Source organism: Hylobates moloch, unplaced genomic scaffold (genome assembly GCF_009828535.3).
Source record: "Hylobates moloch isolate HMO894 unplaced genomic scaffold, HMol_V3 SCAFFOLD_6, whole genome shotgun sequence".
Classification (NCBI taxonomy): Eukaryota; Metazoa; Chordata; class Mammalia; order Primates; family Hylobatidae; genus Hylobates; species Hylobates moloch.
Window position 1 is genome coordinate 76,420,650 of NW_026652281.1, and position 25,565 is coordinate 76,446,214.

Below are 25,565 nucleotides of genomic sequence, written 5' to 3' on the forward strand. Positions count from 1 at the left end.
TTAGGCTAAAGGACTGTACTTTAGATTGAAGACCTCTCTGAAGAGATAATACTTTTAGCTGAGATCTTAGAAAAAAAAATTATTACCTTTTTTTTGGCAGGGGCAGACAGAGACTCTCTGTGGCCCAGGCTGGGGTGCAGTGGCTCAATCATAGCCCACTGCAGCGTCCACCTCCCAGGCTCAACTGATCCTTTCACCTCAGCCTCCCAAGTAGCTGGGACCACAGGCATAGCCACCACACCCAGCCAACTTTTTAATGTTTTGCAGAGATGGGGTCTCAATATGTTACCCAGGCTGGTCTCAAATTCCTAGCCGCGAGCAATCCTCCTGCCTTGAACTCCTAAAATGCTGGGATTACAGGTGTGAGCCACTGCACTTGGCTTATTAGCCAATGCTAACATATTAAATGAATCTATATATTGCTAGGCAGAGCAGCTTACAAAATGCCAGAATGCATAATCAAACTGGACAGGCTCAATGAATGATTACACTGTGCTTAATGGCTAAGCTCAACACCTTGATATAGCTTTATGATTTGCAGAAAAGTTTTAATAATGGTCCCTATAAGAATCACCTGTAGGCCAGGCACGGTGGCTCATGCCTGTAATCCCAGCGCTTTGGGAAGCCAAGGGGGGTGGATCACCTGACATCAGGAATTCGAGACCAGTCTGACCAACATGGTGAAACCCCATCTATACTTAAAAAATACAAAAATATGCCGAGCGTGGTGCTAATTTCTGTGGCATGTACTTGTAGTCCCAGCTACTCTGGAGGCTGAGGCAGGAGAATCACTTAAACCCAGGAGGCGGAGGTTGCAATGAGATGAGATTGCACCACTGCACTCCAGCCTGGGCGACAGAGTGAGACTTCTTCTCAAAAAAAATTAATACAAAATAAAAAATAAAAAAACACACAACAACAAAAAAGAATCACCTGTAATTTAAAGTAAATTTCAGTAATTTTACTAAATTACTAATTTTAACCTAAAACTCACCAATTTTGGACAAAATCAGACACATAACCAAAAGCATTTTGGACAGAATATTATTTCACAGTAGGTAGTATAATCTCCCCCAAAGACAAAAACATTTATGGACATCTATGAGGTAAAGAAAAGGCTGGGCACAGTGTCTCACGCTTGTAATCTCAGCACTTTGGGAGCCCGAGGCGGGTGGATCACTTGAGACCAGGAGTTCAAGACTAGCCCGGGCAACGTGACAAAACCCCATCGCTACAAAAAATACAAAAATTTAGCTGGGCATGGTGGCAGACGCCTGTATTCCCAGATACTCAGGAGGCTGAGGTGGGAGGAACACCTGAGCCCAGGAGGTAGGGGCTATAGTGAGAAGTGATCGTGCCACTGCACTCTAGTCTGGGTGACACAACAAGATCCTGTCTCAAAAAAATAAAATAAAATAAATAAATAAAAAAACAAGGGGGAAAAAAACACTGATAGAAAAAAAGATTTTGTCAAAAAACATAAAATTCTGCTTTGTGGTTTTAAAGTATTTTCACTATAATCGCCATTTATTTTTATTATAGGACTTAGATAAGGGGAAAAGTCTTTTAAGAGTTATTCATGGCCAAGCGTGGTGGCTCATGCCTGTAATCCCAGCACTTTGGGAGGCCAAAGCGTGTGGATCACCTGAGGTCAGGAGTTCGAGACCATCCTGGCCAACATGGTGAAACCCCGTCTCTATTAAAAATACAAAAGTTAGCCAGGCGTGGTGGCACATGCCTGTAATCCCAGCTACTCGGGAGGCTGAAGTAGAAGAATTGCTTGAACCTGGGAGGCGGAGGTTGCAGCGAGCCAAGATCATGCCACTGCATTCCAGCCTGGGCGACAAGAGTGAAATTCTGTCTAAAAAAAAAGAGTAATTATTTCAGTAGAAATATAAGAATTGTTGACAAAACTAAAATTGAGCTAAAGATTAACAAACTATACTCAGTCTGACTGAACAAAATACAAAAGAAACAGGATTTAAATAACAGAATTAATAAATGTTAGATAATAGATACATAGCAAGAAATATAGGCCTGGTACCCTGGCTCACACCTGTAATCCCAACACTTTGAGAGGCCAAGGCAGGAGGATCACTTGAAGCCAGGAGTTTGAGACCAGCCTGGGCAACATACGGAGACCCTTGTCTTTACAAAAAAATTTTTAAAATTAGCCAGGCATGGTGGTGAGTGCCTGTGATCCCAGCTACTCGGGAGGCTGAGGTGGGAGGATCACTTGAGCCTGGGAAACGGAGGCTGCAGTGAGCCATGCACTACCACTGCACTCTAGCCAGGGTGACAGAACAAGACCTTGTCTCAAAAAAAAAAAAAAAAAAAAGAAAAGAAAAGAAAAATTAGGCTGGGTGTGGTGGCTCAGGCCTGTAATCCCAGCACTTTGGGAGGCCAAGGCAGGTGGATCACCTGAGGTCAGGAGTTCGAAACCAGCCTGGCCAACATGGCGAACCCCATCTCTACTAAAAATACAAAAAAAAATTAGCCAGGCATGGTGGCGCATGCCTGTAATCCCAGCTACACAGGAGGCTGAGGCAGAAGAATTGCTTGAACCCAGGAGGCGGAGGTTGCAGTGAGCCAAGATCGTGCCACTGCACTCCAGCCTGGGCAACAGAGCGAGACTCCATCTCAAAAAAAAAAAAAAAAAGCCGGGCGCGGTGGCTCACGCTTGTAATCCCAGCACTTTGGGAGGCCGAGGCGGGCGGATCACGAGGTCAGGAGATCGAGACCACAGTGAAACCCCGTCTCTACTAAAAATACAAAAAATTAGCCGGGCGTGGTGGCGGGCACCTGTAGTCCCAGCTACTTGGAGAGGCTGAGGCAGGAGAATGGCGTGAACCCGGGAGGAGGAGCTTGCAGTGAGCCGAGATTGCGCCACTGCACTCCAGCCTGGGCGACAGAGCCAGACTCCATCTCAAAATGCTTTTCAAAAATACATAGAACATGTATTTAAAATGATAGTATATCAGACCAAATAAAAACTTAAAAAAATTCCAAAGGCAGAAATTGCACAAGTCAAATTATCTGATAAAAACAAACTATAAATAAACAACGTCAGGTTAACAAAAAAGTCAAAATATTTAGAACTTTTAAAAAGCCTGCACATTGTGCACATGTACCCTAAAACCTAAAGTATAATAATAAAATAAAATAAAATCATTTATAGAAATTATTTTGGGGGAAAGAGGAGATTAAAATGGCAGCTACTGTTTATGTACAAAATAACAAAAGGAACCCTACCTTTCAAAACTGATAAGATGTAAACAACCCTGTAATCAGAGGCAAAATTGTCATTTTAAGTGTTTTTATTCAGAAATAATTTTAAAAATTAAATGTTTCACATAAAAGAAGTACGAAAAAGAACAAAATGACCCAAAGTAGCAGGTAGACAGAATCAAACATAATAAAAGCAGACATTACTGAAACAAATAATAGAAATAAATGTTAAATAAAACCATGACCTGGGTCTTTGATAAGATCAATAAAATAAAACTCTAGAGAGGCGGGGTGTGGTGGCTTACGCCTGTAATCCCAGCACTTTGGGAGGCCAAGGCCAAAGAATCACTTGACCCCAGAAGTTGAAGAACAGCCTGGGCAACATAGCAAGATGCTATCTTCTACAAAAAATACAAAAATTAGCCAGGCGTGGTGGTGCATGCCTGTGTTCCCAGCTACTTACTTGGGAGACTGAGGCAGGAGGATTGATTGAGACTGAGAGGTCAAGGCTACATGAGCGGTGGTCACACCACTGCATGGCCTGGGTGACAGAGTGAGATGCTATCTCAAAAAGAAAAAAAAAAAAAAACCCAAACAAACAAACAAAAACCTCTAGAGAGACTTTTCAAGGAAAATAGAGCACATATTTCAAAATTTGGAAATAAAGGCCGGGCAGGCGGCTCATGCCTGTAATCCCAGCACTTTGGGAGGCCGAGGCGGGTGGATCACTTCAGGTCAGGAGTTCAAGACTAGCCTGGCCAACATGGTGAAACCCCGTTTCCATTAAAATACCAAAATTAACCAGGCATGATGGCGCGCACCTGTAATCCCAGCTATTTGGAAGGCTGAGGCAGGAGAATCATTTGAACCCAGGAGGCAGAGGTTGCAGTGAGCTGAGATCGTGCCACTGCACTCCAGCTTGGGAGACAGAGCAAAGCTCCATCTCAAAAAAAAAAAAAAAAAAAAAAAATGGAAATAAGATACAGACTTTAGCCAAAAATACAGTGGAGACTTAGAAAGCTGTAAGAGAATATTTTGTCAATTCTATGCTAATAACATTACATTTTTGAGATAATTTTATGCCACTTTTTTTTTTAAGCCAAGTTGTATGGTGAATGTTGCTTACTAGTAGATTTCCTAAAACAGCATTTCCTACATTCCTAAAATATGCTGGGTTTTCTTTGGTACTATCTTATTTAAGATAAGATATTCATAAGTGAGTTTTGTTATATAGTTGTTCTTTGTGACATGATTTTCAAGTTTTGATGTGGCTTTGACAAAAAGTACGAGTATCTTTTATTTCTCCGTGCCTGGATACAATTTATACAGAAGCAGAATTGCTTATTTCTTGGCTATTTGGAAGACTTTATCTAAAACTTCCGTAGGTCTGGTGGATTTGGGGTGTGAAGCTGGTTAACATTTACAGTTTTGTTTCTGCTTACTGTTTTATTTCAGAGTTCTAAAACTGTGGACAATTAGTTACATTTTTCTAGAAAGTAATCTACTTCATTCAGATTTTCAAATTTAATTGCACAGTTTTGCAAGGTACAAAGCCATTTCATTTCCTCTTTGTTATGTTATTCCTCCACCCTGTTTCTTTTTGTTTGTTTGGTTTTGTTTGTTTGTTTGTTTGTTTGTTTGTTTGTTTTTGAGGCAGAGTCTCACTCACTCTGTTGCCCAGACTGGGGTGCAGTGGTGTGGTCTTGGCTCACTGCAACCTCTGCCTTCCCAATTCAAGCAATTCTCCTGCCTCTGCCTCCCGAGTAGCTGGGATTACAGGCGTGCGCCACCATAACCAGCTAATTTTTGTATTTTTAGTAAAGACAGGGTTTCACCATGTTGGCCAGGCTGGTCTTGAACTCCTGACCTCAAGTGATCTACCTCGGCCTCCCAAAGTGCTGGGATTACAGGTATGAGCCACAGAACCCCACCCACTCTGTTTCTAACATTGTGCTTTTGAGCTTTCTTCCTTTTTTTTTTCTGATTAGTTAACTTTTCAATTATTTATTTTCCTCTAACCAACTCACCCCAAAGAGTTTGCTCTTACATTAATTAATTCTATTTTTTTATGTATTTTCTTTTCTTTTTTTTGTTTTGAGTCAGGGTCTCACTCTGTCACTCAGGCTGGAGTGCAGTGCAGATCATTGTTCACTGCAACCTCTGCCTCCTTACTCAAGCAATCCTCCCACCTCAGCCTCCCGAGTAGTAATTTTTGTATTTTTTGTAGAGTTGGAGTTTTGCCATGTTGCCCAGGCTGGTCTTGAACTCCTGAGCTCAAGCAATCCACCTGCCTCAGTCTCCCAAAGTGCTAGGATTACAGGCGGGACCCACTGTGCCCCGCCATTATTTTATTTTCTAATTCGCCCATTTATTATTTTCTTCTTTCTTATTTCTTAGAATAATTTGTTGTTTTTCTAACTTCTTTGAGTGAATACTAAATTCACTTACTTTCTTTGTCCTGCTTTACTTATGCCTTTGTTTAGGGCTCTGTTCTACTTAACAATCCAGTTTTAGCCATAGGACAGCGGTTTTGCTATGTATTAACTTCATTTCATTATTCAAGATGTTGAGAAATTTGGGTTTAAATTTTTTCTTTGATCTAGCTCTCTCTGTGTCTCTCTCTCCTCTTGCCCTCAAAACACGCTCCCTTTTACCGAGTGGTGGGTGGTAGAATTTTCCCCTTCCAATTTTATTGGTCTCGCTCTGTTACCCAGACTGGCTGCAGTGGTGCGAGCATGGCTCACGGCAGCCTCTATCCCCTGGGCTCAAGCAATCCTCCTCCTTCAGCCTGCCAAGTAGCTGGAACTACAGGTGTGCACCACTATGCCAGGATAATGTTTGTATTATTTGTAGAGACAGGGTCTTGCTATGTTGTCCAGGCCGGTCTCAAACTCCTGGGTTCAAGCGATCCTCCTGCCTTGGCCTCCCAAAGTGCTGGGATTACAGGCAAGAGCTATCACACCCAGCCCTATCTTTCTTGTATTGTGACTAGAAAGTGGTCTCTACTCTTTCTCCACTTTGAATTTTGTTAAGATTTTCTTCTTGGCCTGATACATCATCTATTACCATGAAAATTCCACAGGAACATAAAAGATGTATCCTCTATTATTAGTGTATAGCATTCGACATAAACTACAAAGTCGGCCTTATTAAATATACATTCAGATCCTCTAAATTTTTATTTTTAATTTTTTTATCTACTGCAGGCTGGGAGAGATGAGCAATAGTCATATGTTAGTCTTGGGGTCTGTTGGAAGCTGATGCTGTAATTATTTTGATGCCATTTTTTTTTTTTTAACTTTTTATTTCCGTAGGTTTTTGGGGAACGGGTGGTGTTTGGTTACATGAGTAAGTTCTTTAGTGGTGATGTGTGAGATTTTGGTGCAGCCATCACCCAAGCAGTATACACTGAACCCAGTTTGTAGTCCTTTATCCCTCACCCCCTTCCTACCCTTTCTCCCTGAGTCCCCAAAGTCTGTTGTGTCATTCTTATGCCTTTGCATCCTCATAGCTTAGCTCCCACTTATGAGTGAGAACATATGATGTTTGGTTTTCCATTCCTGAGTTACTTCACTTAGAATAATAGTCTCCAATCCCATCCAGGTTGCTGCAAATGCCATTAATTCATTCCTTTTTATGGCTGAGTAGTATTCCATCATTCATATATACATATCAGTTTTTTTATCCACTCATTGATTGATGGGCATTCGGGTTGGTTCCACATTTTTGCATTTGTGAATTGTGTGAATTGTGCTGCTATAAACATGTGTGTGCAAGTTTGAGGCCATTTTCTGTTGTGTTCTCACATTGAAGCTTTAGCCTCTTAGTGCCCTTTATCCTTATAAAATGCCACCATTTGTCTAGGTTGCCTCCCTTAACCTTAGATTCAACATTGTCTGATATTAATATCATGAATTCAGCTTTCTTTTTCTTTTTTCTTTTTTTTTTCTTTTTTTTTTTTTTTCTGAGACGGAGTCTCGCTCTGTCGCCTAGGCTGGAGTGTAGTGGCGCAATCTCGGCTCATTGCAAGCTCTGCCTCCCGGGTTCACACCATTCTCCTGCCTCAGCCTCCCGAGTAGCTGGGACTACAGGCACCCGCCACCGCGCCAGGCTAATTTTTTGTATTTTTAGTAGAGACGGGGTTTCACCACGTAAGCCAGGATGGTCTCGATCTCCTGACCTCGTGATCCACCCACCTTGGCCTCCCAAAGTGCTGAGATTACAGGCGTGAGCCACTGCGCCCAGCCCAGCTTTCTTTTTCTTAACCTTTATCTGCTATGTCTTTAAAAAAAATTTTATTTTCAATAGCTTTAGGGGTATAGGTGGTTTTTTGTTACGTGAATGAATTATGTAGCGGTGAATTCTGAGATTTTAGCGCGCCTGTCAAAGGATGAGTGTACATTGTACCCCTAATGTTCAGTTTTTTACCCTTAGCCCCCCTCCCACCCTTCCACTTCTGAGTCTCTCAAGTCCATAATATCACTGGGTAAGGTATGTCTTTGCTTATACTTTTAATTTCCGTTTTCCTAAGAAACTGTATGGCATATTTTTTTTGTTTTCAACCAAAGTCAGGTTTTGCCTTTTTGACCTCACCTAAAAGTCTTTCTCTTTAAATGGCTTTGTTTTGTTTTGTTTTGTTTTGTTTTGGAGACAGAGTCTCACTCTGTCTCCAGTCTGGAGTGCAGTGGCGCCATCTTGGCTCACTGCAATCTCCACCTCCCAGATTCAAGCAATTCATCTGCCTCAGCCTCCTGAGTAGCTAGAATTACAGGCATCTGCCACCACGCCCAGCTAATTTTTGTACTGTTAGTAGAGATGGGGTTTCAACATGTTGGCCAGGATGGTCTTGATCTCTTGACATCATGATCCGCCCGCCTTGGCCTCCCAAAGTGCTGGGATTACAGGCGTGAGCCACCTTGCCCGGCCTACATCCTTATTCTTTACATCATAGTATTCTGTAGTGTAAATGTGTCACACTTTACCATACTCTTATTGATGGTGCAATTAACTCATTAATGGAGCGAGTAATTAATGCCCAGTGTGGCAAAGAAACAGACATGATCATGTTTCTACAGTACTGGTAGAGTTTTTAACTGATACAGTCCCCAAAAGGTATAATATATCAAAGATCTTAAAAACATATGTACCCTGTAGTCCTAGCTGCTTGAGAGGCTGAGGAAGGAGGACTCCTAGAGCCCAGGAATTCAACGGTGCAGTGAGCTATGATTGCACCACTGCACTCCAACCTCAGCAATGGAGTGAGATACTGCCTCTAAAAACCAAGCAACCAACATACAAAAATCTGTGCTCTTTAATTCATGTATAGAAATTTATTTTAAGATAATTATATGGCTGGGCATGGTGGCTCATGCCTATAGTCTCAGCACCTTGGGAGGCTGAGGCAGGAGGATTACTGGAGTCCAGAAGTTCCAGAACAGCCTGAGAAACATGGTGAGACATCATCTCTATTTTAAAAAATACAAAAAATTCCCCGTCTCTATAAAAAGTGCAAAAAGTTAGCCAGGCGTGGTGGCGCACACCTGTGATCCCAGCTACACAGGAAGCTGAGACTGTGGAATCACTTGAGCATGGGAGGCTGAGGCTGCAGTGAGCCATGATCGTGCCACTGTACTCCAGCCTGGGTGTCAGAGCAAGACCCTGTCTCAGAAAAAAAAAAAAAAAAAGGATAATTAGATAATTATAGAAGAGCCTAATGATTACTCTGCAAGAATCATTATGGGTGCCTTATTTGGAAGAGTAAAAATGTTGGAAACAACCCAAATATCCAGTATTAGGGGAAATGGTTGAGAAAATTACGAATCCATCCAGTGGAATCTACAGGGTCATTAGCAGTGCAAGCAGGTGGTGAAGGGACCTTCATCTTATTTGCAGAGAGGCCACGCATAGGCATGCTGGCAGGTGTATTTTTCAGTGTAGTTTCACTGACCTTATAATATGTGGAAATGATTCTTCAATTCTGGCAATAGAATCCTCGTCCTGGTTCTGGTGAAGCCATGACAGCTGTGGGCATGCATGTATGTGCTGGTGTATAGGCACACACACATACATGCTCAAACTCTTAAACAGGAGCTTCTGCAAATGTGTGTAATAAGCTGGAGAAAGTCATTTTCACCAGCATCACCTCCATGAAGAGCACTGGGTTTATTTGAAAGAAATTTCTTGATGAATTGCTTAGAAGAGGATATGAGATCACAAATGATCTCAGTGTGTTCAGAACTGCCTTGCAAGAGGCAAGCAGGGGCCTCTTTCAGTTTACTCCAGAGGAAGTGAGAAGAGAGAAGAGGGCGTGGGAAGATGTGTCGGGGAGTCCCCAAGACACACTCAGGTATGACGATTTGCTGCAAAGACTCGCAGAACTCAAAAAAGCTGTTGTATTCACAGTTACAGCTTGGATGCGGATTAAAAATCAGCAAAGGGGCCAGGCACAGTGGCTCATGCCTGTAATCCCAGCACTTTAGGAGGTGAAAGCAGAGGCGGGTGGATCACGTGAGGTCAGGAGTTTGAGACCAGCCTGGCCAACATGGCGAAACCCCATCTCTACTAAAAATACAAAAATTAGCTGAGCATGGTGGCGCTCACCTGTGATCCCAGCTATTCGGGAGGCCGAGGCAGGAGAATCGTTGCACCCTGGAGATGGAGATTGCAGTGAGCTGAGATTGTGCCACTGTGCTCCAGTGTGGGGGACAGAGTGCGACCCTGTCTCCAAATAATAAAATAAAAAATAAAGTAGAGAGATATCAGAAGACTCTTGTGTATGGGGTGCCTTGCAGTAATCCCCAAATCTCTCTCTCTCACACACACACACACACACACACACACACATATAAGAAATCCCAAATACCTTTCTGTAAATGAAGGCCGAGTTTTGCATCAGAGAAAAAGTGTTTGATTGAGGCGAGGGTGGTGGAGAACAGAAGTGACGACAGACAGAAGCCAGGAGAAGTAAGGTACGAGGCTCCGCAGAATCACGGGATGGTTGCAGCCAGATTCTAACATCAAGGGGGCAAGATTTGAAGTGGAGAGGCTGATCTGATGAGGAGGAAGGACAAACTAGCTTATTTATTTATTTGTTTGTTTATTTTAGAGACAAGGTCTCACTCTGTCGCCCAGGCTGGAGTGCAGTGGTTCGTGCAATCATAGCCCACTGCAGCCTTGAACTCCTGGGCTCAAGCCATCCTCCCACCTCGGCCTCCCTAGTAGCTGGGACTACAAGCAAATGTTTTTAAACCTGGCTAATTTTTTTAAAATTTTTCTTATAGAGACGGGATCTTGCTATGTTGCCCAGGCTGGTCTTAAACTCCTGACCTCAAGCAATCTTCCTACCTTTGTCTCCTAAAGCGCTGGGATTACAGGCATGAGCCACTACATTCAGCCTGGAAAGAATTGGTAAATGGCCCCATCCCAGTTGAGTCAAAGACTCAGAGAATCAGGGCAGAGCGTTAGGTTTTCATTGCATTTTAATTCATTGGGTGAATCTAATGTGTAGCCAGGGTTGAGACCCACTGCTCAAAGGTGTTTTCTTCACAGTCATAACAATAGTCTTGCTCCGTATTACCTTAAAATAGTTTCTCAACCTCAGCACTATGCACATTTTGAGTAGGATAATTCTTTGTTCTGAGAGGCTGTTTGGTAGATTGTAGGATGTTTCTTTGACAGTATCCCTGGCCTTTACCCCACTATAGGCTGGTAGCACTCCCTTCCCAGTTATGACAATAAAAAATGTCGCCAGACATTGTCAATGTGCCCTAGCTGGTCAAAATCTCCTCTGGTTGAGAACCACTGCCTTGCAAGAATTATTGAAGGTGTCGCTTGTGGAAAATTTGATTGCAGGGACAACTCTTTCCCTGCAACTCGTCTGTCTATGCTCTGCTAGTATATCGATCAAATCTTTGTGAGGTGTTGGTGGTGGTGCGGGGCAGCCAATTGTGGTTCCTTTTCAATGGAAAGTTGTGAGTGGTTGTACTGAAGAAATGGTACATACCAGCATAAATGGGAAACCTTCTGAGTGTTTGTGAGAAATGATGTTCAAGAGAATAAACGGGCCAGGAGCGGTGGATCACGCCTGTCATCTCAGCACTTTGGGAGGCTGAGGTGGAAGGATAGCTTAAAGTCAGGAGTTTGAGACCAGCCAGGGCAGCATAGCAAAACCCCATCTCTACAAAAATTTAAAAATTAGATGGGCAGCCGGGCGCAGTGGCTCATGCCTGTAATCCCAGTACTTTGGGAGGCCAAGGTGGGTGGATCATGAGGTCAGGAGATCGAGACCATCCTGGCTAACACAGTGAAACCCTGTCTCTACTAAAAATACAAAAAAGAAAAAAAATTAGACGGGCGTGGTGGTAGGCACCTGTAGTCCCAGCTACTCGGGAGGCTGAGGCAGGAGAATGGCACGAACCTGGGAGGCGGAGCTTGCAGTGAGTCGAGATCACGCCACTGCACTCCAGCCTGGGGACAGAGCGAGACTCCATCTCAAAAAAAAAAAAAAAAAAATAGATGGGCATGGTGATACATGACTGTGGTCCCAGCTACTCAGGAGGCTGAGGTGGGAAGATCACTTGAGCCCCGGAGGTCAAGGCTGCCAATGAGCTATTGGCACTGCACTCCAGCACAGATGACAGAGCAAGACCCTGTCTCAAAAAATATATATATATATAAATATAAAATATATATATATGGCAGGGGCAGGGGCAGTGGTGACAGCTGGAACAAATCTCAACTCCAACATTTACTCACTGGCTTATCTTGGTTGTCTAGTTAGTTTTTACTAACCGAAGGCACTCCAAAACTTAATTGCTTAAAAGAACACCACTCTTGGCTGGGCATGGTAGCTCACACCTGTAATCCCAGCATTTTGGGAGGCTGAGGCGGGTGGATCATTTGAGATCAGGAGTTCGAAAGCAGCCTGGCCGATATGATGAAACACCATCTCTACTAAAAATACAAAAATTAGCAGGGCGTGGTGGCATGCGCCTGTAGCCCCAGCTACTCAGGAGGCTGAAACAGGAGAATTGCTTGAACCCAGGAGGTGGAAGTTACAGTGAGCCAAGATCATGCCACTGCACTCCAGCCTGGGTGACAGAGCAAAACTCCATCTCAAATAAATAAATAAAAATAAAAAGAACACCACTCTTTACTGCTTATGAGTCCATTGGTCAGTGGGGGTGGTTTTCCTGGTCTCATCTGGACTTTTTAATGTATCTGTGATCAGCTGCTGGCTGGAGTGGTGGCTCTGCTGATCTTGGCTGGGCTCTGTCCCATGCCTGGGCCTCAGCTAGAACAAATGGACTCCTGTCACCCTGCAGAAGGCAGGCCTGGCCCCAAGCACATGGCAACAACAGGGTTCCCAAAGAATTCCCAGGAAACTGACAAGGCCTCTTGAGGCCCAGACTTGGAACTGACCCATCATGCCATCTGCTGCACTATTGTGGTCCAAGTAGATCACAAGGCCAGTGGGCAGGAAAACGGATTTCTTTCTTAATAAGAGGAGCTGCAAAGTCACTTAGTAAAGTGACCGCACTGTGACAGACAGGGAGGAGAGGAGAATTGTGGTCAGTCTACCACATTTGGGAAAACTACTGAACCTCATTAAGCCTCAGTTTTCTCATCTGTAGAATAGGAATATTATTACCTACCCCAGAGTTGTTATGAAGATTCAGTGACTAGTGCATAGTTAGTGCACTACTAATGATAGCTATTATTGTTGTCATATCATTCCACTGTTTAATATATTTCAGTAGGCTGGGCATGGTAGCTCACACCTGTAATCCCAGCACTTTGGGAGGCTGAGGCAGGAGGATCACTTGAGGCCGGGAGTTCAAGACCAGCCTGGGCAACATACCAAGAAAATTTTTTTAGTTAGCCGGGCGTGATGGCACATGCCCATAGTCCCAGGTACTCAGAAGGCTGAGGCAGGAGAATCTCTTGGGCCCAGAATTTTGAGGCTGCAGGGAGCTAGGCTGCACTCCAGTCATGGCAACAGAGCAAGACCCTGTGTCTTAAAACATTACATATATATAGGCTGGGTATAGTGGCTCACGCCTGTGATCCCAGCATTTTGGGAGGCCGAGGCTGGCATATCACCTGAGGTCGGGAGTTCAAGATCAGCCTGACCAACATGGTGAAACCCTATCTCTACTAAAACTACAAAAATTAGCCAGGCGTGGTGGCGCATGCCTATAATCCCAGCTACTTGGGAGGCTGAGGCAGGAGAATCACTTGAACCCGGGAGGTGGAGGTTGCGGTGAGCCAAGATTGTGCCAAGCCAAGATCATGCCATTGCACTCCAGCCTGGGCAACAAGAGCAAAACTCCATCTCAAAAAGAAAAGAAAAAAAGTTACATATACATATACATATATATATATGTATATGTATATGTATATTTCAGCGCTTGCACTTTACTCAGTGAATAAGTGCACTTTACAAAGCCTTCATGATCTGGGCCAGTCCCTCGGCTCTACCCCACTTCCCCCACTGGGCTTCAGTGCCTCTGAACTACTTAAGCAGTCTGAAACTGGCATCACGCTTGCCTCCATTTTTATCACCAAGGCCGTGCTTTCCACCTGGCATTGGCCACCGGAACAATTAGACTCAGCAGAGATGCAGTCTGCTCTAGGGACTACTTCTTACCCTGCCTTTCCCGCCCCCTCTGAGAAGAGGTAATTATTCACCCTTAATTAAGGCCAGCCATGACCTTAGATGGGAAAGAACATGGAACATTTGATGTCATTGAATTACACAGTGAGAAAGTCATTCTTCCTTTGGTTGCTTTGCAGCACTTCTGATTAAAGTGGAAAAAGTTTCATTTTGTGCCAGTGTGCCTTTAACACCTCTCTGAGCCTTGCCAACCTCCCTTTTGAACAGAGTGAGCCTGAGTCTCTGAAAGTTCAACAGGAAAAGGGTATTAGCTAGAATGCGACGACACACAATTAGTCTCGTTGTTTTTATTTTTATGGGGTTTTTTTCACGGCAAGTGATGCTAATTTCACATTTTCCACAGTGCGATCCAGATTTCTTCAAACCACATTTATTTGACCAATGAAAGGGGGATCAATTTAAAGGGACATAAAGCCTTAAATAAATAACAATGTGAGTGGTACTCAGGACAAAAATAGAGAGGGGAAACTTAAGGGATGAGTTTGGGAAAATCCTGAAATAGATCAGCTATACAATCTCTTCTAATAAAAATCCTGGCCCGGCACTCACACGTATAATCCCAGCACTTTGGGAGACTGAGTTGGGTGGACTGCTTCAGCCCAGGAATTCGAGACCAGCCTGGGCAACATAGTCTCTACAAAAAATTTAAATATTAGCTGAGTGTGGCAGCGTGCCCCTGTAGTCCCAGCTACTCGGGAGGCTGAGGTGGGAGGATCACTTGAGCCCAGGAGGCAGAGGCTGCAGTGAGCTGAGATTGCAACATTGCACTCCAGCCTGGGCAACAGAGCAAGACTCTGTCTCAAAAAAAAAAAAAAATCCTTTAGCTCCCATAGGACTCCCTGGTTGTTTGTTGAGTCATGCCTTTGTTGGACACTAGATTCACAGTCTATGAGGGCGGTGACCGTGTCTTCTCAGCCTTTGCTCCCAGCTCCTTAGAAAACTGCTGGCAAATTCAAGCACTCTGGTACCATTCGTGGGAGAGGACTGAGTCGCCAGTGATTCATCATCCTGTCCTCAGCTGAATTGTGTAATCCCCATGGTGCTGGCAGGAGGAGGAATAACAGTACTTGTTTTAGTAGTAAGAGTAGTAATAGTAATAGTAGCACCAATAGTAATAGGAGTAGTTTTTATAGTAATAGTAGCAACCATTTACTGGGTTCATTATATAGGCTTAACGCTCTATACATCCACTCATTTTGTTCTCATTATAACCCTATGAGGCAGCTACTTTTTGTTTTTTTTTTTAGACAGAGTCTCACTCTATCACCCAGGCTGGAGTGCAATGGCGTGATCCTGGCTCACTGCAACCTCTACCTCCCAGGCTTAAGCGACTCCCATGGCTTAGCCTCCCTAGTAGCTGAGACTACAGGTGCATGCCACCATGCCCAGCTAATTTTTGTATTTTAAGAAGGGATGGAGTTTCACCACGTTGCCCAGGCTGGTCTTGAACTCCTGAGCTCAAGCAATCCACCCACCTCGGCCTCCCAAAGTGCTGGGATTACAGGTGTGAGCCACCACACCCAGCCAGCTGTTCTTATTATCTCCATTTTACAGATGAGGACATTGAGGCTTAATGCGGGAAAATAATTTGCCCAAAGCCACTTAGCTGGGAAGTGGCAGAGCTGGGAGTCTAAGGTCAGTCTCACTCCGAGGTTGGTGCCCTTCAGGACCGCAGAGACAACCCTTCCCGCAAGGGTCTCCTAGATGCAATGCATTGCACCTTTCTGGAGGCTACGGGGCTACTGTTTCAGCAATTCATGTATAATTTAAGAGAATTCTGAAGCAGTCTGGATATTTAAATGATGTCTTAGTAATGTAAAAATCTGCTTCTCTTCAATCTATATTCTCTTCAAATTCAGTAGACTATCTGAGAACTCTCCTGTCTGTACTCCCTCTCCAAATACCCGCTTGGCCCCAGCTGTGCCCTGCTCAGCCTCCGATCTCTCTCATTTCACTGAAGAAATGAGATTCGGATGGAAAAATACTGGTACAAGCTTGACCGAGCTTCTCTAACAGACACTGTGCATCACGCATCAGCTGCTGCTGTTGCTATGGTGACAGCCACAATTTCTCCCAGACAGCTTGGGTCTGAAGGGAGGGTGGACCCTTGGGGAACAAGTGGATCTCTCCAACCTGTCAGTCCCTCTCACCTTGCCCGTTTCTCTCGCCTCCCCCACTCCCGCCAGCCCCCACACTTCCTTAGATGATGCTGACAGGGGGTACCAGCACCCCCAGGCCATTGTAATTAGCATCTGGCCGTGATCCCAGTCTCCTGGCAGCACATTCCTCATCTTCCTCGCCAGCCAATCTCCTTCCCCCGGCAACCCTCCGACAGCACTGCAGCAGCTGCCGCACCGACAGCCTCCGCAACAAGGTCACCCACCACCAGCACCAGCAATGACGAAGCACCCGCCTGCTCCCTGGGTGGACATGACACCGTTAATGCCTCACTGTGTCTAAACCATTTGGGGTCAGAAAATTGTGATTCTAAAAAAGAGAGAGGTTGTCCTTAGGAAGATGGGTGAGGCTAAACTCCAGTTGCTGGAGGGGCTAAGAGATTCATATGGCTTAAGTTTCATCGCTTAAGTTCTCCAGGAGAGAGGGAACTGAGCAGGAGGGGCATAAGACATTCCAGAAGGGGGAGGAAAGAATGAGACAAGTTTGCGCATTGATGCGGCTTGGACTCTGGGGTGCTGAAGATGATGGTGGTGATGAGGTGGAGGGTGCTGGTTGGAATGATGGTGATGGCAATGGCTCATTTATTCAGCATCCATGATGTGCCAGACACTGCACTAGGCACTGTGCAGGCACTCTGCCCTGCAGTTCTCGCACTGCCTGGGGAGTAGAATGTGGTACCCATGTGGTGGCTACTGTCACTGCACCCATTTCACAGATGGGGAAATTGAGCCTAGAAAACACCCCGAGGAAACAATCAGACGAATCCAAAATGTGAGACGTTTCCATGACAACTAGCCCGGATGAACTCTTAAAAATATCAATGTCAGGCCAGGTGCAGTGGCGCACGCCTGTAATCCCAGCGCTTTGGGAGGCTGAGGCGGGAGGATCGCTTGAGCCAAGGAGTTCAAGACCAGCCTGGGCAACATAGTGAGACTCTGTCTTAATAAAATTAAAAAATAAAAATCAGTGTCATTTACGAAAGGGTAGAAATCTTTTCTAGAAAAAAAGAGTAAAGAGACAAAAACCAAATGCCATTTCTGATCCTACATTGGATCCTGACCAGAAAAATTAAAACAGTCATGAAAAGACATTTGAGGGACAGTTGGTGAAATTTTAATATGGACAGCATGTGAGATTGTGTTAGGAAATCATTTTTAATTTGCTTTAAGAGTGATTTGGGAGTTGTGTTTGTGTAGGAAAATGTTCTTTATTTTATTTTATTTTATTTTATTTTATTATTTTTTGAGACGGAGTCTTGCTATGTCACCCAGGCTAGAGTGCAGTGGCGTGATCTCGGCTCACTGCAAGCTCCGCCTCCCGGGTTCACGCCATTCTGCTGCGTCAGCCTCCCCAGCAGCTGGGACTACAGGTGCATGCCGCCACACCTGGCTATTTTTTTTTTCTTTGTATTTTTAGTAGAGATGGGGTTTCACCGTGTTAGCCAGGATGGTCTCAATTTCCTGACCTCGTGATCCGCCCTCCTCGGCCTCCCAAAGTGCTGGGATTACAGGCATAAGCCACCGCGCCCAGCCCTTTGTTTATTTTTTATTTGTTTATTTTTTTTGAGACAGGGTCTCACTAAGTTGCCCAGGCTGGAGTGCAGTGGTGTGATCACGGCTCACTGCAACCTCAACCTCCTGGGCTCAGGCGATTCTCCCATCTCAGCCTCCTGAGTAGCTGGGACTACAGGCGTGTACCACCACACCTGGCTAATTTTTGCTATTTTTAGTGGAGACGGGAGACTTGCCATATAGCCGAAGCTGGTCTCCAACTCCTGGGCTCAAGTGATCCTTCCACTTCAACCTCCCAAAGTGCTGGGTTTACAGGCATGATGAGCCACTGTGCCTGGCCTGTTCTTCTTAGATGATACAGGCTGAAGTATTTAGAGAAGTGTCATGATGCCTGTAACTTACTTGTAGATATACTTACATATACATGTATTTGCATATAAATACAGCAAAATATTAACAATTTTTGAACCTAGATAGTTCATCATTGTGTCATCAATAGTACTATTCTGGCTGGGCACAGTGGCTCATACCTGTAATCCCAGCACTTTGGGAGGCCAAGGCAGGAGGATTGCTTGAGTCCAGGAGTTCAAGATCAGCCTGGACAACATAGTGAGACCCCCATCTCTACAAAAAATATTTAAAAACTTAGCCAGGCATGATAGCACACACCTGTAGTCCCAGCTACTCAGGAGGCAGATGTGGAAGAATTACTTGAGGCCAGGAGTTTGAGACCAGCCTGGGCAACAAAGCAAGACTCCCTGTCTACAAAAATTTTTTAAAAATTAAAAATAAAAATAAAAAAAGATAGTGCTATTCTTTCAACTTTTCTGCATGTGTACAAACTTTAATAATGAGAGTCCTGAGGGTAGGTAGAAAAGTAAGTAACTTGCCCAAGATTGAAGGTCACACAGCTATCAAATTTCGAAGTGAACTCAAATCTGGTCCACTGGGCTTCAAAGCTGTGTTCTGGAACTGTGTTCCACAGCCTTCCCAGAGAGAGGGCTTCACTCACCGAGGTACACCCATGGGTCCACTTTGCAAGGGGCCATGTCCCAGGCAAAGTTAAAAAAGTAGATTCTGGCAGAGTGTGAGAATCCCACCAGCTCAAGCAGTGAAACAATCTTCCAACAACTCATTCAGGAAATTTATTTTATTTATTTATGTTTTTGAGACAGGGTCTCACTCTGTCACCCAGGCTGGAGTGCAGTGGTACAATCACGGCTCATTGCAGCCTCAACCTCCCTGGCTTAGGTAACCCTCCCACCTCAGCCTCCCAAGAAGGTGGGACTACAGGCACAAGCCACTGTGCCCAGCTAATTTTTGTAATTTTTGTAGAGACAGAGTTTTGCCAGCCCAGAGCTGGTCTTAAACTCCTGGGCTCAAGCGAACTACCTGCTTCGGCCTCCCAGAATGCTGGGATTACAGGCATAAGCCGCCATGTCCGGCCTCAAGAAATATTTTTGTGAGACAACCGTATAACGGGCACTAGCTGAAGTGATGCAGTTGTCAATGACAAAAGTCCTCGCCCTCGTGCAGCTTGGTGCATCCACGTCAGGTAACATTCTCAGAAGAGCTTGGCATCAGATACCATCCAAAACATTTCCATCATAGTTACAGCCGAGGAAAGGGAGCCGGGAACCACAGTCTTTAGTCTATGATCTTTTTTTTTTTTTCTTTTTTTGAGACAGGGTTTGGCTATGTCACCCAGGCTGGAGTACGGTGGTGTGATCATAGCTCACTGTAGCCTTGACCTCCTCCGCTCAAGTGATCCTCCACCTCAGCCTCCTGAGTAGCTGGAACTACAGTCTTGTGCCACCACGCCAGCTATTTTTTTATTTCTAGTAGCAGCAAAGTCTCGATGTGTTGCCCAGGCTGGTCTCAGTTAAATTAAGTTTAAATTCAATAGAGAATCGCTTGAGCCCAGGAATTCAAAGCTACAGTGAGCTATGATCATGCCACGGCACTCCAGCCTGGGTGACAGAGCGAGATTCTGTCTCAAACTATATATATATATATAAAATAGTATGAAATGATTCAGGGTGCCCTAAACAGTGAGTTACCAGTTTGCCAGGATGGCGTTAATAATCTGGAACTAATTGGAAAGAGACTTTGCAAGTTATAGAATCTGGACTTTAGGTGAAAGTGGGCCATCCTTTCCTCTCCATTGCAACAGAGTTCCACATAAAAGCAGGCAAATTCAATGTATTGTGACAGAAGCTGAGGCTCTGTAAAGTAATCCTTTTAAATATTATTTATTCTCTTACGACACTGCCCCCACCACACACACACACACACACACACACACACACACACATCTTAGTCTAAGTCTGAACGATCATGTGAAGTAAACTTTTCTTAAAAGGATCACAAGAAAGATTACGGAAAGACTGCCAAAGTAACCATCTCTGTCAAGCCACCCAAATTCTCCACCCACCAAGCAGCGGCGGCTCACACCTGTAATCCCAGCACTTTGGGGGGCCAAGGCAGGAGGATCACTTGAGCCCAGGAGTTCAAGACTAGCTTGGGCAACATTGAGACCCCTGTCTCTACAAAAAAAAAAAATTTTTTTTAATTAGCCAGTTGTGGTGGCATGCGTCTGTAGTCCCAGCTATTCAGGAGGCTGAGGTGGGAGGATTGCTGGAGCCCAGGAGTTCAAGGTTGCAGTCAGCTATGATGACACCACTGCACTCCAGCCTGAGTGACAGATTGAGACCCTGTCTCAAAAAATCAAAAACATTCTCCAACCAACACCAATTTTATGTAATTTTATAATCCCAACATGGGGGAAATAGTCAAAGAAACACAAACCGTGTTGTGGACAGACAGAACACATTGGAATAAATTGCAAGAGAAGTACAAAAAGATATTTTGCATGAAAAATGCTGTGATTCTTAGATGGTACATGCCTGAATTTCCTAAGATTTCAGGCTGCCAAAGGATGCAGATGCAGTTTAGCTTTAAAAGCGGCTATCCAGACCAGGCACTGTGGCTCACACCTGTAATCCCAGCACTTTGGGAGGCTGAGGCGAGTGGATCACCTGAGGTCAGGAGTTCGAGACCAGCCTGACCAACATGGTGAAACCCATCTCTACTATAAATACAAAAAATTAGCCGGGCATGGTGGCGCACAACTGTAATCCCAGCTACTCAGGAGGCTGAGACAGGAGAATTGCTTGGACCCAGGAGGCAGAGGTTGCAGTGAGGTGAGATCATGCCACTGCACTCCAGCCTGGGCGACAGAGTGAGACTCTCTCTCTCTCTCTCTCTCTCTCTATATATATATATATATGTATATACACATATATCTATACACACACACATATATATACACACACTCATATACATACACACACACACACACACACACATATATATATATGGAGGCTATACAGTATCTAAATGGGGACTCATTTTTGATATGGGAGTACTCACATAGGGTCTAGGAATTCGTACCACCTCATCCTTTGCATTCCTAGAGACCTTTGCTGCTCTGTCTGCTGGAGGTTACACAACCTCATCATCACAGAGTCCAGGATGTCCCACCCTTGGTTTTTCTTCCTACTCTTTTCCCACTTGTCCCGAGCAATCCTGTTTATCTTGCCTACTGGAACTATTCCCCACCAATGCATTAGGGCTAAATGGAAAAGGAAGGGCTGGCAGCCTCCTAGAGACTGAAATAACCTCAAGAATGGACATTTAATTCTGATAATGCCTCAGAATTCATATACGTGCCAATAAGATAAAAAGAATCAAAAATGATTTACACCCACTTATCTCCATTTGCTCACCTCTCAATCACTCCTCAACCTTCTCCCCTGCCCACTCCCTGCTTCTAAAATTGTTCTCAGCAAGGTCACTGATGGCCTCCTTTTTGCACCAATGGAGACTTCTGGATTTCTTTCATTTTTTATTTTATTGTATTTATTTATTTAGGATGGAGTCTTTTGCTCTGTTGCCCAGGCTGGAGTGCAGTGGCATGCTCTTGGCTCACTGCAACCTCCACCACCCACATTCAAGCAATTCTTCTGCCTCAGCCTCTCAAGTAGCTGGGATTAAAGGCATGCACCGCCTTGCCCAGCTAATTTTATTTTTAAGACAAGTTCTAACTCTTTCACCCAGGCTGGAGTGCAATGGCATGATCATGGCACATTGCAACCTCAACCTCCCAGGCTTAAGTGATCTTCCCACCTCAGCCTCCCAAGTAGCTGGGACTCAGGCACACGCCAACACACCTGGCTAATTTTTTATTTTTTGTAGAGACAAGGTCTTGCCATATTGCTCAGGCTGGTTTTGAACTCCTGGGCTCAAGCAATCCACCCCCGTCAGCCTCCCAAAGTGCTGGGATTATAGGCGTGAGCTACCACACCCCGCCAAGACTTCTTGATTTCTTGACTGCATTTGATCACTCTCCTTCCTTCCAATTCTCTTCTCTGCAGAGTCTATGACATCCCACTCCTATCTCTCTGAGTGCTCTTTCATCTTTTATTTTTACTTGTTCCTTTTACTTTCTGTTTTCTTTTCCCCGTGCCTTAGAAATTCCTATTCTTCAAGGTTCCTCTAGCCTTCTTTCCTCTCTGCTTTCACTGGTGTGGCTTTAAATATCACTGTGTGCCGCTAACTTTTTATTGTCTGTCGCCAATTCAGGCATCACTTCTGGGCTGATGTCCAGTTACCTCCTGAACGTCATCTGGTTGTCCTACAGACTCCTTAAATTCAACATGTCCAACCCTGGCCTTCTCATCCTTCCTTAAATCTGTTCCCTGTCCAGTTTTCTTTTTCTTTTTTTTTTTTTTTTCCTGACAGAGTCTCACTCTGTTGCCCAGGCTGGAGTGCAGTGGTGTGATCCCGGCTCACTGCAACCTCCACCTCCCACGTTCAAGTGATTCTCATGCCTCAGCCTCCTGAGTAGCTGGGTTTACAGGCACCTGCCACCACGCCCGGATAATTTTTGTATTTTTAATAGAGACGGGGTTTTGCCAGGTTGGCCAGGCTGGTCTAAAACTCCTGACCTCAAGTGATCCGCCCACCTTGGCCTCCCAAAGTCCTGGGATTACTGATGTGAGCCACAGCGCCCAGCCCCATGTTCAGTTTTCTTTTGCTCATGGAAAGGCATCAGAATCTACCAGTTGCCCAAACTTGAAACATGGGAGTTCATCCCGAGCTCCTTCCATCAGCTCACTCACCGCCTGCAATCAGTCACAGACCATGTGAGTCTCCCTGTGAAATAGCGCGTGAATTACACAGCAACTGTCTGTTTCCTATGCTCATGATCTCTCCAGTGGCCTTGTCTTATCTCTGTTCTTCAGTAAACTCCATGAGGGTTTGAGCTTTGTCTGTCTTGTTCCCCCTTTTATCCTCAGTACCTAAAATAGTGCCGGGCGCAAAGTAGGTAGTCAGTACATATCTGTCGGATGAATGAATAGTTTATTACCTCCTCCCTTGAACTGTTTGTTTTCTCTGTTCCCTCCTTTCATATCCGTTGCCCGAGTGATTGCTAGATGATCTTTGCTTTGGTAGGTGTCCTGCAAGATGGTGCCAGGGATTCTTGCCTTTTGATATTCATACCCTTGTACAATCCCCTCCCCGTGACATGAGTGTGGGCTGGATGTAGTGAAACACTTCTAATAAATAGAATATGGGGCTGGGCACAGTGGCTCGTGCCTGTAATTTTTGGGAGGCCGAGGTGGGCGGATTGCCTGAGCTCAGGAGTTCCAGACCAGCCTGGGCAACATGGCAAAACCCCATCTCTACTAAAAATACAAAAGATTAGCCAGGTGTGGTGGGGCACATCTGTAATCCCAGCTACTCTGGAGGCTGAGGCATGAGAATCACTTAAGCCCTGGAGGCAGAGGTTGCAGTGAGTTGAGATCGTGCCACTACACTCCAGCCTAGGCAATACAGTGAAATCCTGTCTCAAAAAAAAAAAAATAGGCTATGGCAAAAGTGATGGAATGCCACTTCCAGTATTAGGTGATAAAAAGCTTCTGTCATGCATGTCTTTGCTTCCTTGTCCCTCTCTGAGAGAAGACAGCTATTATGCTGTGAGCTGTCCCATGGAAAGGCCCACCTGGCAAGGATCTGAAGAGAAATCTCCAGCCAACAGCCATCAGGGAGATCTGCTGATTACCAGTGCATGAGCTTAGAAGCGGATTCTCCCAGCCAGGCACGGTGGCGCATGCCTGTAGCCCCAGCTACTTGAGAGGCTGAGCTGAGAGGATCACTTGAGCCTGGGAGGTCAAAGCTGTAGTGAGCCAAGATTATACCACTGCACTTCAGCCTGGGTGACAGAGTGAGACTCTGCCTCAAAAAAGATTCTCCCAACTTGAGCCATCACATGAGACCATCCATAGTCCTGGCCAACACCTTGATTGCAACCTTGTGAGAGACTGTGAGATAATATTTGTTGTTTTAAGGTACTGAATTCTGGGGAAAATTGTTATGCAGATATAGATAAATAATACATGACCCAAGGCTCCATTTCAAACTGCAAACTCTAAACCCTCTAATGACCTGAATTAACTGTGTATATACACACTAGTGGTTCAGAGAGACTAAGTCAATCTAAAAATACTAAAATGAAAAGACCTTTAAGACATTGATTTTTTTTTTTTTTTTGCGATGGAGTTTCACTCTTGTTGCCCAGGCTGGAGTGCAATGGCACAATCTCGGCTCACCGCAACCTCTGACTCCCAGGTTCAAGCAATTCTCCTGCCTCAGCCTCCTGAGTAGCTGGGATTACAGGCATGTACCACCACGCCCGGCTAATTTTGTATTTTTAATAGAGACAGAGTTTCTCCATGTCAGTCAGGCTGGTCTCAAATTCCCAACCTCAGGTGATCCGCCCACCTTGGCCTCCCAAAGTGCTGGGATTACAGGCTGAGCCACTGCGCCCAGCCAAGACATTGAATTTTTTTTTTCTCGAGACAGAGTCTCTCTCTGTTGCCCAGGCTGGAATGTAGTGGCACAGTCTTGGCTCAATGTAGCCTCGACGTCCAGGGCTCAAGCGATCTTCCCACCTGAGCCTACTAAATAGCTGAGACTACAGGCACATACCACCATACCTGACTAATTTTTGTTTTTTGGTTTTTTTCAAAGACGGAGTCTTGCTCTGTCGCCCAGGCTGGAGTGCGGTGGCATGATCTCAGCTCACTGCAACCTCTGCCTCCCGGGTTCTAGCAATTCTCCAGCCTCAGCCTCCCAAGTAGGTGGGACTACAGGCACACGCTACCACGCCTGCCTAATTTTTTGTATTTTAGTAGAGACAAGGTTTTACCACGTTGCCCAGGCTGGTCTCGAACTCCTGAGCTCAGGCAATCCACCCACCTTGGCCTCCCAAAGTGCTAAGATTACAGGCGTGAGCCACCGCACCCGGCAATTTTATTTTTTTTTACAGGCAATGTCTCACTATGTTGCCCAGGCTGGTCTTAAACTCCTGTACTCAAGCAATCCTCCCGCTTCAGCCTCCCAAAGTGCTAAGATTACAGGTGTGAGCCACTGCACCTGGCCCACTGGATCTTTAAACAAGATTCAGAACAATATTCACTGCAGGATATCATCCATATAAAATAAAATACAACTTAACACATTACATGTCTTCTGTAGCTACACATAAATGTATATAAATGCATTTAAATAAATCTGGAGGTAAACATATCACCTGATAGCTAGTGATTTCCTGGGGGTGCTTAAGAAGGAATTAGCTTTTGTCCACAATTTTTAAAAATTTTATATGAGGAATATATTTGGCCAGGTGCAGCGGTTCTTGCCTGTTACCCCAGCACTTTGGGAGGCTGAAGGCAGGAGGATGGCTTGAAGGCTGGGAATTCGAGACCAGCCTGGGCAACATAGCAAGACCCTGTCTTTATGTAGGAAAAAAAAAAGTACCTGGGCATGGTAGCATGTGCCTGTAGTCCTAGCTACTCTGGAGGCTGAGGAGGGAGGATTGCTTGAGTCTGGGAGGTCCAGGCTACAGT

At 44.9% G+C, this 25,565-nt stretch overlaps 2 protein-coding genes across 6 annotated transcripts in view; one reads left to right on the forward strand and one right to left on the reverse strand.

The window, feature by feature from the left end:
• The window catches only part of TNRC6A (trinucleotide repeat containing adaptor 6A), a 213,661-nt gene that overhangs the window by 43,816 nt on the left and 144,280 nt on the right, over positions 1–25,565 (forward strand). The window lies entirely within an intron of this gene.
• On the reverse strand, positions 4,288–10,405 carry LOC116471153 (putative uncharacterized protein FLJ45256). The gene is given in 3 exon segments (XM_058440838.1): positions 4,288–9,333; positions 9,336–9,716; positions 9,719–10,405. Coding segments are annotated over 3 exon segments (960 nt in total). The 5' UTR covers positions 10,121–10,405; the 3' UTR covers positions 4,288–9,156.